The sequence below is a fragment of the Nesoenas mayeri genome (assembly GCF_963082525.1).
Source record: "Nesoenas mayeri genome assembly, chromosome: 1".
NCBI classification, from domain to species: domain Eukaryota; kingdom Metazoa; phylum Chordata; class Aves; order Columbiformes; family Columbidae; genus Nesoenas; species Nesoenas mayeri.
In genome coordinates, this window is record NC_137541.1 from 12,407,920 (window position 1) to 12,428,028 (window position 20,109).

Sequence of the window (20,109 nt, forward strand, 5' to 3'; positions counted from 1 at the left end):
CACTACTGCCAATAACTTGAACAGTCTTATTGGCTCGCTATTTAGATACAATGTGAAAAAATTAACAAAAAGTCAGTGCTGCTCAGATTAGGTAAACGGCAGGGTATCTGTTCCAAATTTGAAAGAATGGTGGTCTTTTTTTTATATTTTGTTTGCTTAGTTTTAAATGAAAGTCTAAACTACCTATTAGGTCATCAGCTGGACAAAAGAAAATTTTAATAACTGATGCGTATTTTTGTCTCTTTCACACACTTTGTGTCCTTTGTGCACCCATTACAAACAAAAAAAAAAAAAAAAATAGAGCAACACTTTCTATGAAACCCCAACCTGAAATACAGAATTTTAAAGCTTTTATTCGTATAGTTCAGCAGGAATAAAACTTCAACTAAGTCTAACAGTCTTATTACATCTGCTTGACAGAAAGCAAGTGGATCCTTATGCTTCAATGTACAGACTGACAAAGTGTGGAAGTGAAGCATCTCCAACTTATCAGCACAATTTCACACAGAAAACAACAGAACCATGTTTTCCCCCATAGAATCTACTGTAATCTGAATGGTCTTCTTCCTCAAAGTTTAATAATCAGGCTCTACCTTCATATGTCAATACCTCCACAGCTAGTATTGCTGCTATCCAAAGCAGCCTTTTACCTGGATCCAGCATGAGCTGTGATCGCACTTAGTGAATTCCTATCTAGAACATAAACCCGGGTCTATGACTAACCCTGTTGCACCATCCATGGCATCTCAAGCTCAGCTAAATAAGAAGTATTAAATTTCTATTATTTTTTTTCTTTAAGAGCCAATCTTTAACTCTGGAAATAGAAAGAAATACATCAATGCATCTTCATGTTCAAAAAAACAACCAAAAAAACATGTAACAGATCAACTTTGCATATAGCACTCTGAAGGAACAAAGTAGGGGTAGCAAAGGTGAAATAAATTTAAGAAACAGCTAAAGCAATATTTGATTCTCCGAGCTCCTACTTGGCCTGTAACACAAGAACTTTCTAAAAAAATTATTAAAAAGACAGACTAGGTTGTACACTATGATTTTAAGGGTCTTTGCTAACCTAAATGATTCTATGAGCCTATGACTCACTACCATGAAATTGTAGCAAACATCATTTTAGACAGATTCAATATTCTTTTACTTTCCAAATGGAGAAAGTCTGTGTTTAAAAAGAATTTAAATAAGCATTTTATAATTTGATTTAAAATAACAGGTCAGCAGAAATATTACTTTAAACTACTCATAGCATCTCATGATTTATTATCCCACACACTGCCTACATAGCAAGCATTCCAGAACTACAAATTTCTGAAACAAATGCTTTATGCACACAAGCACAGAAACGGTTGTTTGTAAGCTCTGAGATCTTAACAGCAAGATTTCTAGCTTGTGAAGCACTTGCTCATTGCTTACTAAAGAAATTAATCAAATACCAAAATACAAAGCAACACAAACTTCCCAAAGTTCACAGTATCCCTCTTTGGAAGAAACCAATTGTTAAGTACAACAATTCCTAATAGCACAAATATAACACTAACACTGAAAAAATTGTGGACTAGATTTCAGAGAAAAAAAAAAACATACCACAAACCAAAACAATAAAAAATACCACCACACACAGGAAAAAAACAACAACCCATACACACACACACAAAAAAAAAAGAAAAAAAAAACCAAACACACACACACAAACACCCCAAAATACCCCCCAAAAATCCACCACAACACAACTAGATTAAGAGAAGAGTAAGATGAAAACTGAAGAGTTGACAGGGCTGGCTTTGAACCACCATCTAAGTCAGACAAAACAACAAAACCCACAAACAAGTAGAATAGTCTTTTATGTTGCCAGAAGAGAGTACAAGTATGGACAAGAGTAATTCATATAAAACTTTTAATGGATGCTTGTCAGCTTTTCAGACTGTAAACCAGGAGACTTGCACCAAATTAACTAAAACACACACATACGTGAAATTTAAAAGCAAAACACATTGACTTGTCCTTTGTTGGATTCACTTAAAGTCCAGTTCTCACAACAATCCTATCCAGTCTTCTGTCAGACCTTAGTTATTTCCTCTCTCCTGTCTTGTGTCCCCATTTCCCCTGTTTGAAGCCACCCAGCAGCTTATCATCATCATCTTGTATTCTTCTAATTATGGAGCAACTGCTGCCACTGACTGAGTTTATGTTCCTTTTTGCCCTTCCCAACTGTTTTCATGTAGTCAACCAAAGGCTGACAGCACTCATAAGGTGGCATGAGTCTTGGAATTTCTGTAGATACTAGAATTTGAATGTGCTAGGAAACTTTGAAAGAGTTAAGAAAGAAACTGTGTGAGTAGTAACAGGAAGAAAGTATTTTAGTAATTTAGCCTTGTAGTAACAGAGTGTGAATCCCAGATTATATCACTGGTTGAAACCACAGGAGTGACAGATTTTAGAACTACGACATTGACTCAGATAAAGGATCTGAGATCATCTGCAAGGTTTTGGTAGCTGCATGCTGGCTTAATTCTACAGAAGCAGCACCATTTAAGCCTGTAAGCAATTGTTGCTTTTGTAAATTACCTAACAAATCAAGAACTAATTACAACTAATCATTTCTTTCCTAGGTCTTCAGTATTGCTCTTAGTAGATGCTTGAAATCAGTGTACAAAGTGGTCTATATATGATACATAAAACATCATTTAAGAAAATATTAATATAAATGTTACCACAAGAAGCAATTGCATATTAACTTCTGTTAGCATCCTGTGTGTTTATTTAGACATAGACCTCCAATAAACTGCTTTAAGTTTCATAGATACCTAGGCTATTATTACAGTAAACACATGAGCAAGTGATAAAGACTGTATTGGTTTAGCATTGAAACAACTAAGAAAAAGTATGGTGTTATATTCAATATAACCTCTGGAACTCAAATTCTAAAAAAATAAAGCTTATGGTGAAATGAGCACACACCCCATTTTGCAAACAGTAAGGTAACTTTTATTCACATCTTTATCTCCAGAAGTATTAAGTTTCCAGTTATTTCAAAATTTATATTAGTGCTTAATATTTTTTTATGACAAAGGTTTTATGAAATTTCATTTTTGCTTAGAATTTCATGCATGACCCCTTAGCAGAAATTTTTTGTTATGTGCAATTTTACATACAACACACTCAAATGTGTGCAGCTTCTGAATACAAATAACAGCTAGCTCTTCAAAACTCTTCTTATATTTATATTCCTCAGCTGTTTCAAATTACTGGCTGTGCAACTACTGCTATATAGTAGGAACCCTTGTACCTTTATGTGCATCACTTACACCATAATCATACTGTGGACTCATTGTCTCACTATGAAGGAAAGACTCAATACAATCACAAGTGTCACATTTCAGAAACTCTGTGAAACATTCCAAACGAAATATGGTACCTGTGAATTGAATCTACTTCAAAAAAATATGTATCTCAACGTGTATCTCTTGAGAACGTACAAGAGATCTCTTACACAGTATAATTGTCTTACAGAGGGGCAGTTCCATTGTACTTTAAAATCTGAAGCACGTACTTCAATTAAGATATAGGCACAGCTTCCTTTGTGTGAGATGCCAAACCCAGCACGACTGTGACAAGCTGAGACTCAAAGTTGTGGAAATAAACCTCTTATGTCAGAAACTAAATAAGGGAATGGATGCACATTTAAACATGAAAGCCACATAGTAATCATGTTTGCTGCCTCACAACTATATGCCACATCACCAGCAGCTACAATGTGTGTGGCTCCAGGTTTAACCAACACGTTGATGCTGATAGCAGCTTAGTAAGACTATCAGTTGACTACACAAATGTATCAACGGCCAGCCTTCAGTGCTCTAAAAGATCTGAGAATCTCTTCAAAATTCAAAGTCCAGAAACTTGTTAGTGCTTCTAATGGAACTTCGTTAATAGCAAATAACTGATCTTCTCTTCAAAATTAAAATAATATTTAAATTTGTTACTTAAAAAGTAAAATGGTTCTCCTTTTCCTTACATAGTAATAGGCTCAGAAACAATTACTACATAATTTGAAATTATAGTATGAAAGAACATTAATGATTTTCCAAAACATGAGTTTCAGTGGATATTGTATACGACCATACTACAAGAGATAAATGCTGTGTGCTCCAGAAAGAACCACCTCCTTCACTCTTACAATGTTTACCAAGACAGTTATTATCAATTCCTGCCAGCAGAGTAAAGCATATCTCATCCAGACCTCCAATTATATATCTAATAAACCTCTAGAAATCCAGAGTGCCTTGACATTTTTCCTGACAGTGTGGCTGGCCTTCATGACCTTTTACTGTTCACTGAGCTATAAATACAGTGGGCAATGACTGTAGGTTCAGTGACTGAGATACCAGTGAGAATTTTTACTCCTAAGCAGCCCATTATCAATCACAAATATACTTTACAAAAAATTCCCCACTGCAACAGAGGCATACTTTATGCAGGTTATTCCAGTGGAAAGATACAACAACAGAACTTGAAATTCACAGCATATTTCTATCCAAGGATCCACATGCAATTCAGAACAACACTACTGTTGTATTATCTACAATTGGGGCAGATTTGACTGTCCCTGCTATTGCACATTACGATGTAACTATACAAAGAGTTGGGAAAAATCAGAAAGCAAAACGTGTGCGTTCCTATCAAAACAGGAAATAGATCTTACACAAATCTCAACTGATTTTATTCAAAGCTCTACTTGTAACACCAAGGCACTATTTGCAAATGAAAGAAATGTGTACTGTAAAAGTTTATGCCAGGGCAAATGCAGTTATACTACAAGTTAGTCCACTGTTGTAAAAGTAGCACAATAAACTTCAGTTCACATTAATTCTCAGTCTTCATCTATGTCTAACTTAACAGTGTTTTTCATCTTGTAGCTTGAGGACTAACACCCACAAAAATAAGAAGAATAAACACATTGATAGGTGACCTAAATTCACTGCAAAAAGGTCTCCATCTCCACCAAAAATTTTTAAGCACTTTCAAAGTGACACAGACTGAAGCGTTAAATGAAACAATCTAGCCACCCAGATTGATCTTTTTCAAAAGCAAACATCTTTAGAACTCTTATTTGTATTTGAATCAGAAAAGAATATTCATGTGTATACTCAACTATATTCTTTTGTTACATGCACATGCATTTTCCACACAAAGTTACCTATAAGCAGAATATTATTTGTCGTTAACAGTACTAGAAAAAAAATGTTTTTTGCTGTTTAAACAGACTGTGTATTTAACTGGTCAAAAATTAAGCTGAGAAAGCTTTGACGCATATAAAAATTTTAGTGCATTCAAACAGGCAGTTGCACCCAATAAGCCCAGAAGCAAGGAATAAAATACCTATATAAATAGCAGACTGTTAGGCCTCAAACAAGTATGTTGTCAAAGCCTGATCTAATCTAACCCCAAAAGGTACTATGTTCCAGATCAGCACAGAGAAAATAACCTAAGCAGTCTCTCATCTAGGAATTAAATGACAGCCTTTGCTAGCAAACACTAAGGCACTAAAGCATATTAGAAGGAATCTCTGTCAATGTCATTAAGAGCTTTAGAAAGCATATAATGGTTTTGCTAAGAGTTTATTGGATTTATTAAGGATCAGTAACTGAATCTGCATACAGCTGAGCAATCTACTTTCAAAACACTTGAAGACATATTTAACCCATCAAGAACACAGACAACACTTATATGAGACTTAGAAGCTTATTGTCAGACCACTCTTACACAGTACATCACAGGTAGATTCTGACATCAATGAGCATTCAAAATAACATTTAACTAAATAAAATCTACAAATACTGAAGACACTTGTCTTGTTTATTCCCAATTTTGTTATTGCAAGACATTTATCTCTAGTCATACCAAGTTTTAAAATTGCATTCCAATACTACAACTGCAATGTATTCTGTTTATAATATTACTACAACTTCACTGTTTTAACCAGAGACTAATATCTCTGTTCTCTTTACTCTTTGGACACTGAGCTGGTAGTTACGCTGCTTGTCCACTACCATGTTGCATTCTTCACAAAGTGCTAGGTAGAAGAGGATTCTTTTGAGCCAAGACTATGACTTATAAATTAGACTAGCATAAAGAAACCTAAGTCTGAGACACCTTGGGCTTAGAATTAAAATAAACTCCTACCTCCATTTTCTAATCAAGACAAACCAACATACTCCTTGAGAAAGACTGGCACCATCTCTTTTTCCAGCAATAAGGCTTTCACAAAAGTGGGGTTTGAATAGAGTTTAACATGTCTACCAACTGGACCTCACAGGTGAACAGAATTTCACATTGTTCCTAATCTGATTCTATGGTAAACTGTGACACAGAAATGCAGAAATTGACAGAAACCTGTTCTGCACCCATTTTCCCCTCCACCCACTGCTATGCATTTCCACTACTCCACTTGCATAAAGCATTTATCTCTGGTCCTCATCGTGCTTTTATTCAGGTCTTCACCTGTCCATTATGAAATATCAGTTAAATGGACCATTCTAGCAGCAAACTAAGTCCAAACAGGTCAGTCAATTTGACTATTAAACCAGCACAAAATTGCATTAAGCATTTAGAAGTGTCATGCTGTAAGAACACTTTCCTTTTTAGCAGCCCAGGGCTTCTAGAACAGCTCAATTGCTTATTAGACCACATGCACTGCTTGTTTCCAGTATTCTGACATGGATTTAGAAAATAGGCAAGAACCTCTTCTGTTTTACTGGAAACTATTAAAAAAACCCAGATATACATAACATCCTTACGATTGTGATGGGTAACAAATTTCATTATAAGCCAAACAACTACAACAGCTTCATCTACTAAAAAAAAAAAAAAAAAAAAAAAAAAAAAAGAAAGAAAACAATCCCCACATACCACACACAAGCACCAGCATGTTGTATGCAATAAATTGTTTTACCAGCTTTGCAAAGGAAGAGGGGATACAGGTAACCATTTGATTCCAACAGTATTTTCTTTTCAAGAAACAGACTATATTAAACTTTAGAAGATACTAAAAGTCATAAACCTGCTTCACAGCTTGAAGAGGTATTTTCATTACAGTACATTGATTTCTTCTTTAAAAGCAATCTGTTTAGAGCAATGATTGTAAAGACTTCCTGTCCACTCTGGTTGCCTAGATACTGTTATATTGCACTGAAGATTTAATCAGGTACCTTTGCTAAGTATATTACACATTTCAAATGCAATACTACATTTCTAAAAAGTATATACAAAGAAGTAATGAGGTACAGTTTATTTCATAAATTGAAGCACTGTATATTCAAAAACTGTTGATTTCTTTAAATAAGTAGCTTTACAAAAAGTATTTTCTAATTTCAGTATCAATTTATATGGGTACATATTGCAGTTTACATGCATCTCTAAATATAAATACATAGCACCCATATAAACATATAGATACTTGTTAACACCACTACTTGATATACTAAGCTGATACCTAAACATACAAGAAATAGTGTTACTCAGAGCTTCAATGACCTTTCAGTTACCAAAGGAAGGAAAGCAATTTATTTGTCTACCATACGTTTAACAAATCTGTTATTTAAAGAATTGATTCTTAAATGCTCTATGTCAATTACCCCCATCAGTTGAGATCCTGAAAGAATAACATCAAAATAAATTAAAAAAAAAAAAAAAAAATCACAGAAGTACAGTTTTCAAGGAAGTGGTTGGCCATCAATTAAAGCAAAATGAAACAAAGTCAGAATTTGACCTGAACAGTTAACACACTTTCAAATCAATGAATAATGCATATGGCTATTGCAACACTAGGTGATTTTTAGGTCATTTTGTTGAGACAGCATAAACAGATAAATGATACTTTACCTCCTGTTACATATTCAAGCTACAGATAATTCCAGAGATTTTGAAGCTGGCTCCACAGCTTTGCAAATTCCAAGGGCAAAGCCATGATGATGGGCAACATCTTCCAAATCCACAACTCTAACACTTCTAACAGCTACACTGTGAAAGGGTTTTGAGCAGTCACAAACATGGTTAATTAGTCTATGACATCATAACCTTCCTTCATTTCCCACCCTGATTCTCATTTAAAAAAAAATCTTATTTTGTCTTGTCTGCTCATACTCAATGGACAAGGAGAACAAAATACATTCAGCATTAAGAAGAAATGAGTTCAAATATTTCAGTGCAAAGGCATACATTCCCAGTTGTCATGGTTTAACCCCAGCCAGCAACTAAGCCTCACACAGACACTCACTCACCCCCCACCACTAGGATGGGAGAGAGAATCAGAAGGGTAAAAGTCAGAAAACCTGTGGGTTGAAATAAGAGATAGTTTAACAGGTAAAGCAAAAACCATGCACACAAGCAAAGGAAAACAAGGGATTCATTCATTACTTCCCATGAGCAGACAGGCGTTCAGCCACCTCCAGGACAGCAGAGTTCCAACACACACAACAGTTACTTGTGAAGACAAATGCCATCACTACGGACATCCCTTCCTTCCTTCATCTCCCCCTAAAATATATACTGAGTATGATGTCACATGGCATGGAATATCCCTTTGGCCAGTTGGGGTCAGCTCCCCTGGCTGTGTCCCCTCCCAGCTTCTTGTGCACCTGGCAGGGCATGAGAAGTTGAGAAGTCCTTGACTGCTTAACAACAACTGAAACATCAGTGTGTTATCAATGTGGTTCTCATTCTAAATCTAAACCACAGCACTATACCAGCTACTAAGAAGAAAATTAACTCTACCCCAAACAAAACCAGGACACCAGTACAAAAAGTGTCTTAGCAAAAACAGATTGTCTTAATCATCTAATAAATTTTAATATCTTAATTATCCTTCCCCTCAGAAATGTCACTATGTTGAGCCACTTCAAAAACTGCCTTTTTCTGAATAGTCACTCAAAACAGGGACACTCAGGTTCAAAGTTCTGATTTTTCCAGCTGCTCTCTGTATACCTTACCAGGTTAAATACTTTTCAGATAAACAATCTCTCAGGTGCAGCCAAATAAGTTCCATTTACAGAATAACAAAACAGCAATTTACACAAAGCCTGAGATAAGAGTAGGACACTGAGCAAACAAAGGCAATAAATAGGACAGCTGATCCCAGTAAAACTGGACAATGACTAAGACTCAACCTCAGAATAGCAAGTTTCACCAATGCCAGTTCTCCTATACATATCATATACAATAAACTTTTAATAGCTAATTATCAAGTCAGTTCAGACCTTTTATTTCTGTGCTTCCATGGCAGAAAAACTTCACTCTTAACATCTTAATTATCTCTTTTCTACTTCCAGTTTTCTACCTTGACATTTGCCAGATAGCGTACTACAGGAAACACTGCAGACATCCGTCAAGCTCAGCAGCAAAACTGACTTCAAAATTTCGTGCCCTCTGAAACCAAACTCATCGCTTGGTTTCAAAATATTTAGCCAGACTTTATGATGTGCCAACTACCCAATTCTTCCTTCTCAGAGAACCAAAACAACTAAAAGGTAAAACGTGGCAGCAAAAGAACAATCCACTTTGGCAATATGATTATGCAAATCTAAGTCTTTAATAGCACAAAGCCCAACTTCAAGTTGTGCCAACACAACAATGAAAGGAGCTATACTGTAAACTTCAGTTCTGAAGTGAGTTAAAAATAACTTCACAAAAGGAGGTTAGCTTAAATACACAACCATTTCAGTAATATAATTTATAAGACTGAAGTAAACTGTCATATTAGCACAATGATGATACAATAAACTGTGCTGCCAGAAAAAGTAGGAAGAAAAATTAAATCGGTGTATTACAGAACTTATGTATAGTCTTGAGGCACCACTGACGCTGGGAGTGAATGGCTTTCCAAAAGATACCTTACCAGAGCTTTTTTGGTCTCTAATTCAGGAGAGGTGGAGGAAGGGGAGAAAAACAAACAAACAAACAAAACCCAAACAACAAAAACAAAAAAGGAAACATTACATTGTTTTTAAAAGACAACTTGAAGGAAAATTAATTCTTAAGTTTAATTTTTTTTAACTCTTAAATATTTTTTAAAAGCTGTAATGCCTGATGCAAAAGACAAGTTAAAGCACTCTCAATATATCCATAACTACACTTTTTAATCAAGAGACAAAAAAGCGAAGTTGCTATGACTGGTATTATGACATATTTCAAAAACGTACAGTTTCTCTTTGGCCCTTTCTAAAACAAGATGTACTGAAGCAGATTTCTTCTTAGAAACAGTAAAGAATTAAAATCATGATACAATCATAAATGGTGATTTTATAAAGAAACCTACAAAATGAAGATTTGAAATAATGACCTGAAATGACTAAAAATTTGTACGCCACCGAAGTCTGTACACACGTTAAAGAGCATTATTATGATGTTTTTATAATACACCAACAGTCAAATAGAAAGAAACAAGCATAAAACAACCCGAACAGTAATTCTACAATCACAACAAAAAAACAAGCGGCTGTGTTTTCTGTATATCCATGAGCTCTACTTCACAAAAGAGGGATTATTAGGCTAGCTGAATATAATAATTTTGACTTTGTTGTTTGAAATTATTGTTGTATTTAGTACAAAGGCTTGAGGATTTCACTGACTTAACTAAAAAGTCGGATATAGAAGTTCACATAAATAACACCCTGATTGCTAGGGTCCAATTGTACCATATTAAAATGCAAGAGAGCTCCTAGTTCAGAACTGTTGCAAAATCTAAGCAGGCAGACGAAGTTGGGTGTAGGGTGGAGGTGGCAGACAGACAAGACCAACAAGAAAAACAAACAAACAAACACTTTTAACATTTATTTTAAGTATCACAAAACACCTTTTCAATAAGAGTTGAACTTTGTAAATATCTATAGATGTCTCTGAAGGTGACACAAGAAATACTTTGTCAGAAATGTTTTAGATGAGGTTGGCATAACTTATAAAGATGAGATCAACATCTCTGAAGAGTGCAATACTTGCTTGTGAGAATAAGGTTTTGAGAGCTCCCATAAATTCAGACTTCTAAAGTCTCTTTTGTCTGCAACTGTGGAAGGCAACACTCTGGAGGAAAGACAAGGGAAGAAATGGTACAAGCAACACTTTTTTCTTTTTTAAACCAATGTGCAGCCAGGTCTGGAGGAAGGCAGGTATTGGCAAGGACTGTGAGGATCATGCTGTTGAAAAGATGAGTATGCAGTGGGAGACAGTTGACTGAGCACACAGAAAGATACAGATCTGCAACAAATGAAAAGCAGACAGGAAAAAGATTTCAGAGATGTGAAGATTTAGGAGAGCAACTGAATAGAATTGTTCTAGTTACTACCTTAAGGAACAGGAAGAACTGCAATGAAAAAGATGAAGAGCAGTACTCTGTCTTAAGTTAAAAAACAGGTATCTTTAAGAACACAACCTGCCAGTGCTCCAATATGAATCACAAGGATCTATCCAGGAATGGAAAAGCGGTTCTGTTGGTCGTGAGTATATCGGTATCCAATGACTTCAAATCTGCAAACGTGATTATGCAGAAAGATGATGCATAATTACAGTTGTCAAATATATGGTCTGTAGCCTCCTGGATCCCAGGATGCACTCCTAAAGAATGTTTAAGATGTATCCATTGCCTTTTTCATTCAAGATACTAAGAACCTGAACACTGAATTTGCTTTATAAAGTGAAGAACGTGATATACCACAAGACAAAGCACCAATCCTATAAACCCGTGCTGCCAGTTTGAATGTATTCATAAAACCTGATGAGTTAACCTCATACCAAAAGGCTTTCTACTAAATGAGGTACTGCCTGTTCTCCTGCAGTTGGCATAAATTCAGTGTTATGTGCTTTAGCTAATTCAACAGAAATGTACTTGCAAATCCACACCTGATCTGAATCACATGTATATTAATGCAACACACAGATCAGTGACACAGAACAACCATCTCCCAACATAAGTAGAACTACATTCATTCTGCAAACACCACCAGAATTTTGTTGAACACTAGAAGTTAATTTGAGGAAATACGGAAAAGAAAAATAGCTTGGGTCTACTGCTTTCTCTAGCTGGAAGCTAGCCAAAATATACATTGTTTTTCAAAAATCTTGTTTACGCTAAGTATATGAGTTTACCTACAAGAAATAACAAAAAATACAATAAACCAAAATATTCCTTTGAACAATTAGAAAACAGAAGTTTAGGAACATCTTGACACAAATATTAAAGTACTTCAGGATAAATATTTTTCTATGTTAAATTACTAGTGTTGGACAATATACTAGACTGCACTTATATTTTTTGTTGAGTTCTCATGAAATTTAAGTATTTCTTTGTCACACGTTGATTGAAAATAGTTGTAAATAAAAGAAGTAAATTTATTTAATGATTTTAAAAAATAAAATCACCAAATTCCATGTATAAACAGGCATCTTCCATTTGGCTTACAAACTGTATGCTCAAATTCAGCTTACTTCTAATAATAAGGATAGCTCTCAGAAATTTTCCAGAAAAGGTTCTCTCTTGCTGTTGGTATAGAACATCAAAGTGCATCGAATTACAAGGTTAAAATACTGTTGCCCATGGATAATGTTCAGAATCTAGTATTTTCATCCCAAGACCTGATGCACAAGCTGCAGTCACATTTGTACAAAATGATGCATTTATTTAAAGATATGATGAAACAAAGTAGATAATCCAGGCCAACAGTATTTTTCACACATTAAATATGTCTGCTTCTTCCCAGAGACAAGACAAAAAATTATAAATCTCACCCAAATCAGTTTTATTGTTCGCAAAGCCATGGTTTAGATGCAGCAATGTCACATCTATCTCTTAATGAAATCACTACAATTTCCTGCTTTAGAAAAACCGTTAGAAAAACATATAATGGAATAAACTAAATTTAAAGGCTAGAAATAGATTGATTTTATAAACACACCTTCCCTCAGTTGAGCATTATAGTTCACCTAGTATCTAGTAGGATTCTCCAATCACCACACAAAAATATAGGTGTTTTTATACATGCTGGAATAAATCTGTCTTCCTGGGCCAACAGATACACAGCTACATGCTCTTCTTCTACATTAGCGAGGTATTTTAGCTGCCTTGCACACACTGCATTTTCCTGGCAGCAGACCACAATTTGTACTTTTCCTTCCTTCAGTATCTTTTTAATAGAACAAGCCCATATATAGATGTAGGTGTACAACTGAGTAGATTATAAACTATGACATATGGGCTGAACAAGCAACTGGGAAAGTGAGCAGTGAGAAGAAAATGACTCTAGTGGAAGTAACTTTAAATAGTTTTACCATCAGATAAAGCATTCACATAACATTTAAGACATCTGACACAGTCGCAAGGAAAAGGGAAAAGTAACAGAAATTTTCTTTCCAGGCATGTGAAATAAACAGATGCATCCATGGGTGTATATACAAAACCTCATTTTGAGTTCATTAAACATTTAGGTAATTTTTGTTTAAATAATGACTCAAACACCGGTCCTAAAATAAGTTCACATGCTAGTTTTCACACCTCTTTTTATATGGAAGGAGGAAATATTAAACCAAGTGAGCTACAGCTCAGAACATGATTAGAAAACATATGTATTTGAGCATTTGTTCCATATACTAAGATCTCACGAAACTATAGCAGAAAAAATTTATTTTCATCAAAAGCTTTTCAGTATTATAAACACAGAATTTCTAAAATAGAGAAATAAAACATCATAACATAGGACAGATATAAGAGCATTAAAGAACTGAAAATAGTGACATAACTCATTCTCAAGTTTAAAGCATCTTTCTATAGATGTGGACTTTATCCATATCCATGGAATATGATGAAAGATATGAAGACAACTACCAAACTACATGTACAAGAAGTTCCTTACAGAACAGCAAAATTCTGGAAAATAATTTAATGCCTTGCTAGAAGACAAGGCACCACCTTCAAAGAACAAAGTAACATCTTCTGCAGATCACTACAGGATAACCTCTCCATGCAACATTCTGAGGAGTCCAAAAGTGTACAGGAACAGGCACATTACCATCCAAAACCCTAACACTTCCTAGAAAACAAACCAAAAATGAAAGCCTTAATTGTTTCCCTCACAAGCAAAATTTAAAACCTATAAACACATTTTAGGACATTTGCTTTTCCCATACTAGCTTTGTTTCATCTCTTCATCTACATATGAAAGCTCTACAGTTCCCTGTGCCTTTCTGGAGCTATTTTAAAATTTTGCAACAGAAATAAGTCATTTTAGAAGTCTACTATAGTGTTTGCAGTGAATAGAACACTGTAGATGAGCAATCCAGCCAAATCGGTGTCAATGAGAGTAAGAAACTGGTCAGTAATTGTAAAAGTTTGTCTTAAGCTGTAGCTCTGAGAGGTGAAGGGGAGCAGGAGGAAAGCTGCAAATCAATAGTTTTTTTAACTCCAGATCTGAAGGACCCAGTCTGGTCTAGCTATACAGTATGTACTACAAAACTCCCTACAACAGCAATACAATGCAAATCTTGCAGTATCCAGCTCTTGTACAGTAGCTTTAGTCCTGCAAAAAAGGTACTTCTAATTAAAACCCTTGCTTACTTTTTTCTTGTAATTTTAAACAGCTTATTTTACGTATCTTTACACACATCACTTATAATGTACAAAAAAGCTAGCTTCAAGTACTTGTAAGCAAAACTCAAGAACACATGATAGTATATATTGCTTTATGATAGTGAGTCACTATATTATACATTTAGAACCCACATCAAGGTTGTACTTCCCATTACAAGATTTCAGCAACATAAGCAACTTGCACAAAAATAAGACAACACAAAGTTAAATGATGCTTTTGCCTTGCATTCCTTCGATGCTTTCTGCACTTTATTCTTACAGCAACAGTTTCCAAGATGTTCGGGTCTACAAGAAACATTAAGAACAAACACCCTCCAGTCTAAAACCTCCCTCCTCTGAGCAGAGGTACAGAGAATCCACATCAAAAGTTTGAGACATTATCCCCTTTTATGTGGAAGTTGGGGCCCGCTCTAAGCGAAGGCCCCGGGACAAACCACGCCGTGCTGCTTTCCGACAACGTCCCTGCCTCTCACCCTGAAAGAAGCCGAGGTGCCCACCGGCGTTACCGCGCTGCTGTGCCACCTCCCACCCCCCCTTGCCGCGAAAACTCCCGAGGAGCCATGAGCACGTTCCCCAGCGGGGCAGAGCGGCGCTCCCTCTGCCGTGTTACCCCAGGCCGGCATCCCCGCGCTTCGTCGAGCCCGGGGAGCGGGGCCTCCCCTCAGCCACCCCCGGGTGCCACCGGAGCTGCGAGGGGGCTCGGCGGCACCTGCCCCGCCCTCGCCGGGCCCTCCACCTCACGGCTGGCAGGCGGGGGCAGCGCACCTCGCGGGAGCCCCGCACCTCGCGGGAGCCCCGCACCTCGCGGGAGCCCTTACCCAAGAGCAGCAGCTTGACCTCCCTAGCCGCCTTCTCGCCATCCTCCCGCAGGTTCCTGTCGATCATCTTGCTCCTCTCCACCGCCGCCTTGTCCTCGGCGCTCAGCGTGCAGCCCATTTTGGGAAAGGGGCTGCGCTACCTAGCCGGGAGAAGAGAAGCAGGGGAGCGCCGGGGTTCCACGCCCGGAGCGGCGCTGAGGAGGGAGGGGAGTGAGCGCCTCCCCGCTCTCTTTCTCTTTCTCCCCCTCCCTCACCTGAAACGCAACAGCGGCGTAGGCGCCACACGCCGAATTTACCTCACACGCAAGCGAGCGGCGGGCAAGAGAAGGGGGAGGCGGGAGAAGGGCTGCCTGCAGCCGTGCCCAGAGGCAGGCGGTGGGGGACGAGGCAGCGCGCTGCTGGCGAGGCCGCGCACCGGGGCCGCTGCTGCCGCTGCTCCCGCGGCGCCGCCCCCGCCCCGCCCGCCGGAGCCACTCGGGCGCGCGCACCGCCCACACGGCGGCGCGGGAGGGGGAAAAGGGGCGAGCGCGCGCTCGGCGAGAAGGGCCGTGCCGAGCGACTGCGCGTGCGCACAGCATCCGCGAGCCGTTGGGGCGGGGCGGGGGAACCGTAAACGTGAATGAGGTTTGAAAACGGGCGTCCGCGTGACGTCATCGCGCGCGAGCCCCAGCCGTCTGGCAGCTGGTGAAGGCTCCAATTTAAACAGTTCCGCACGGGCCGTTCCATTCCCCGGCGGGGCGGGGGAGCGCCGGGCAGGGCTGTACCAACGCCCGCAGGGGCGGTTCCAGACGCGGAGGTCGCGCTCGGTACCGCTGTCCCCGCCTGCCTTGTGTTCGCTTTCCGCCGCTCGGCTGCCGAGATCGGTCAAAGAGCCGCGGGGTCCAGCCCCCGCCGGCGCTGAATGCTTGTGGGCGAGCGTTCCCTGAGCCGGGGGCGGTCCTGGGGCAGCACCGAGGATTCTGCTCTGGAGACTCGCCGGTCGGCAGCATTTTTCCCCCACGAAAAAGCCAGACGGAACGATCCCGCCCCACGGCTCAAAACGACTCAGTCAGGTTTCCCTTGGTGTGCCTGGTGTGCTTTCTCAGAGCTCAAGTGTAGGACTGTCTGCACATCCATGTCCTATCAATGGGTTGTGTTGCCGCTCGTTCTTTAGTATAAAACTTATAAGAAAATGATACGGAATGTCTTCAGCTCTTTCCCCACCACGCACGTATTGAGCTGTTTGGATTACAAAAGAAGGTTCCTATTAGCTTGTAATAGGATCACAGAAAAATCCGGTTTGGAAAGGACCCCGGGAGATCATCGGGTCCAACCTCCTGCTCAAAGCGGCATCAGCTGAGCATCGGCGTGACGTCATATCCACGGCTTCCCTCAGCAACGTGTGAGCACAGACACTTGGGAACGAAGTAGATCTCACGGAATTCCTTGCTTGCACATGAGATAAACCTTTGTGAAACTCAGGAAAAGTTTCAGTCAAAACATCTCATAAGGCACAAGACTCTACAAGGCAAATTGGTTAAATTAAGGTTCATCTTCCCCACTGAGTCCTTAGGGTTTTTTGTTTCTATAGGATCTCAAGAATTTCTGTCCCCAGAATGAGCAGAATTTTACAGTATGGGAGGTGTTTTACCATTAGAGTACAAAGACTTCAAGTCAGACTGTACTACTATACTTGGTAAATCAAATGGGTTTTTTTTCCCTTAATACTCAAGGAAGAGTGTATCAAATGTTTGATTTTTATTGGATGTGTTGGATTTTGTTCTTTACAGAGGTTTTTGAAAGCTAATGCTAAATAAACTGTAAGTAATGATGTAAAATGAAGTAGATAATGCTCGATTAAACCGTGACTTAGATAATTTTGACATTTTCTGGTTGATTAGCATGTGCTCAACACTGGCAGACCCTCGCTTAAAGAAACCCTGAACAACTTTAACTCTGCACCTCACAAGACCTCAGAGCCATTTTATTTGGCATCTTCATTGTGGTATTGTTACGGAGAATAGCTGGGCAGCTGAGAGGTGTCACTTGCTGCTTTGCCACCAGCCATTTGACCTCCCGAGTGGTTCGTGTTGCACAGTCAATTTTCTGCTTTCTTGTGCAGACTATCGCATCCTGGCACCGTGGGATAAGAGTTTTTACAAAACAGTTCACATATGGGGGCCTAAGTCTTGTTTTAGGGTTTCTGGCATCTCCTGTGACAAACTGGCAGGGGCAGTCATGTGGACTGCTGCTCAGGAAAGCATGGAGTTACGGGAGAGGAGGACTAATAAGCTTAGGGATAGTTTTCTGGTTTGGAAATAAAGGATGAAGAATTATTTCTGAGATAAACAACATGTGGTTTGGATATTGGCAAGTGAAAGTGTGCAGATTAAAGGATAAGAATGTAATAAGCAGAGATTATGGTAGATAGAAATACGTGATAATGAGAGTAGACATTACAAGGATGGGGATACTACAAGTAGGACACCCCAACTTTGCATGGATTTTGTTTCATTTAATCATGTTCCTAACACATGGATTTTTATACTTTCAACTGAAAGTGTCTGCTGAGGTTTTGTCTCTGCTCTTCTTGCCCTTTTAGCACTGTCACTACACCCATGGGTATAAAGGGTGAAATAGGCCTGAGATCCTTTTCTCATCACCCTGTAGCAGGAAAACAACTGTATAGTGTCTGCTCTTTTACACATATAGCTAGTCTTAAATATAAGCATATTTAATTATCCCTTTAGTCCCATTTATCTTAAAAGCACTTTATTTCTTAATTAGGGACTTTTCTACTACCTTTTTCCTATTACAGTCATGTGGATAAGGTGTACCTTTTTGTGCATGAACAACATTACCTGAAACAGGGCTAGTCCTGAAGATCTGCTTGCATATGTTTTCTCTAACATGCATGTTACTTGTGTTGAAATTTGCAGCCAATTTGTATTGATTTTTAATTTTACGGGAGCAGAAGAAATACTCATTACAGGTTACATATGATCTGCCAGTATTATTTACTTATGTAGTCTCCTTTGAAATAATAAAAGATCTGTGTTCACCCATGTCAGTTGTTTATTTCTGCTTGTGGAATAATGGCCCAGGTGACAGATGTTTGTATTCTAGAGTTACTTTGCATCAAGAGAAGGTCTCATGATCGTGGAATCATGCATACTCTTTTTACAGGGCTCAAGAAGGTGGAAGAATGATTGTGCTAGCTATTGTGGCCAAGAAACTCCAAATAATCAGAAAAAAAAAATGTCAATGCAGTGCTTCACAACAAATAATGCCTCACACGATGTCAAGTGGTAGAAGAGGCCTGAATCTATATCAGGAGCCAGTATAGATCTGTATGTGGTGGCAGAGGTTCCCTTCTGGTGTCTTAAAGTATTTTCTTATCATTTAAAATATCCTACTGCATAGTAAAACAAACTATAGTTTAATATAGTCTGTATTTGGATAGTACAGCATCTGTCAGTTTTATTCCAAAGTGTCAGCAATGCATTTGTTCTAATGCATTGTTCAGAGTTTCTTCACAGCAGTGTGGTTCTACGAGTTAGTGTATTTCATCCTTATACTGGAACTGTACAGCTTTTCCCTTCATCTGACAAGTTGGGCGATTACTCAGAAGCTGTGAGTGCATTTTATGGCTTCATTCCTGAGAGAGGATTATTTCAAGAGATTTTCTTGTTTTGCCTGCTTTAACAACAAATACCTCTTGTTTGGTATGACCTCCTTTTGAGTCCCCATCACTTGCTCTTGGGCTCTTTTTTCTATAAGATTATATTTAGCTGCTATTGCTTTGGCTTAAGAGATAAAATTTCTTGTGTTTAGTACGGAATACACAGTGTTATGTGGGGATAATGATAAGTTTTTACCTTTCTATTTTGCTGTTTTTCAGATTTAAATTTAAATCATCTGATTCAATCACCTTACTTGCTCTCGTCTTTAACCAGACACAGTACACAAAATCACATATGAGAAATTGAATAGAATTGTTGTGAAAGAAATAGAGGAAAGTGGGAAAAAAACTTCAGTTTCTATCTGTGGAAAAGTGAATAGATGAAAGTAAAATAGTTTCTGAATAAAGCGTGTGACTATATGCCTATTTATAACTCAATGCCTAAGCTAAACTAAAATTTAATCTAATTAATTTAATTTTGTGCTAAGAAAACACAATGCTGCCAAGATTCAAAGCAAAGTATCTTCTTCCATACTACTGCTTTACTTTTAAACTGTGTATATTGCAATTTTGCCTTTATCCAGTTTCTTGACTTCCTTACAATTCTATTAACCCTCATTTTTTTCCAGATTAACTAGTGACCTCCCATGTGATGCTGTGGTCCCATATGGCACCACATCTAAATCAACTGACAGTTAGAAGCTGTATTACACTATTTGAAATGTAAACAGTTGAACTAATGGTAAAACAGACATCAAAGCTAGTTAGCAAATACAAATCCACTATATTAATTAAAGGTTGAATGTTCCTCTGCCCTGTTGCTAAGTCTTGTGGCAAACTACAAGCAGTATTGAAGAACATCTGGATTACAATGTATGCATAGCCAAAGCTGTCCTGTTTTGTTAAAAACACGTTTCTCTTTTAGTGAATTTGCCTGTCAGCTAAAGCCTTCATATTAGCTGCATTTTCCTGGCGAACAAGATACATGTTTT

General features: G+C 38.2%; 1 protein-coding gene across 2 annotated transcripts in view; it reads right to left on the reverse strand.

Moving 5' to 3' along the window:
- GNAI1 (G protein subunit alpha i1) overlaps positions 1–15,785 on the reverse strand; it is a 32,631-nt gene extending 16,846 nt beyond the window's left edge. The window contains exons 1-2 of one of the 2 annotated variants that reach the window (XM_080340852.1): positions 15,753–15,785; positions 15,457–15,596 (exon numbers count right to left, since the gene is read on the reverse strand). In XM_080340852.1, coding sequence (XP_080196978.1) covers positions 15,457–15,574 — 118 coding nt within the window. In that variant the 5' untranslated portion in view covers positions 15,575–15,596; positions 15,753–15,785. Of the gene's footprint in view, positions 1–15,456; positions 15,597–15,710 lie in introns of both variants that reach the window. The other variant, XM_080340853.1, reaches the window with a different exon arrangement.
- Between the last annotated feature and the right edge of the window lie 4,324 nt (positions 15,786–20,109).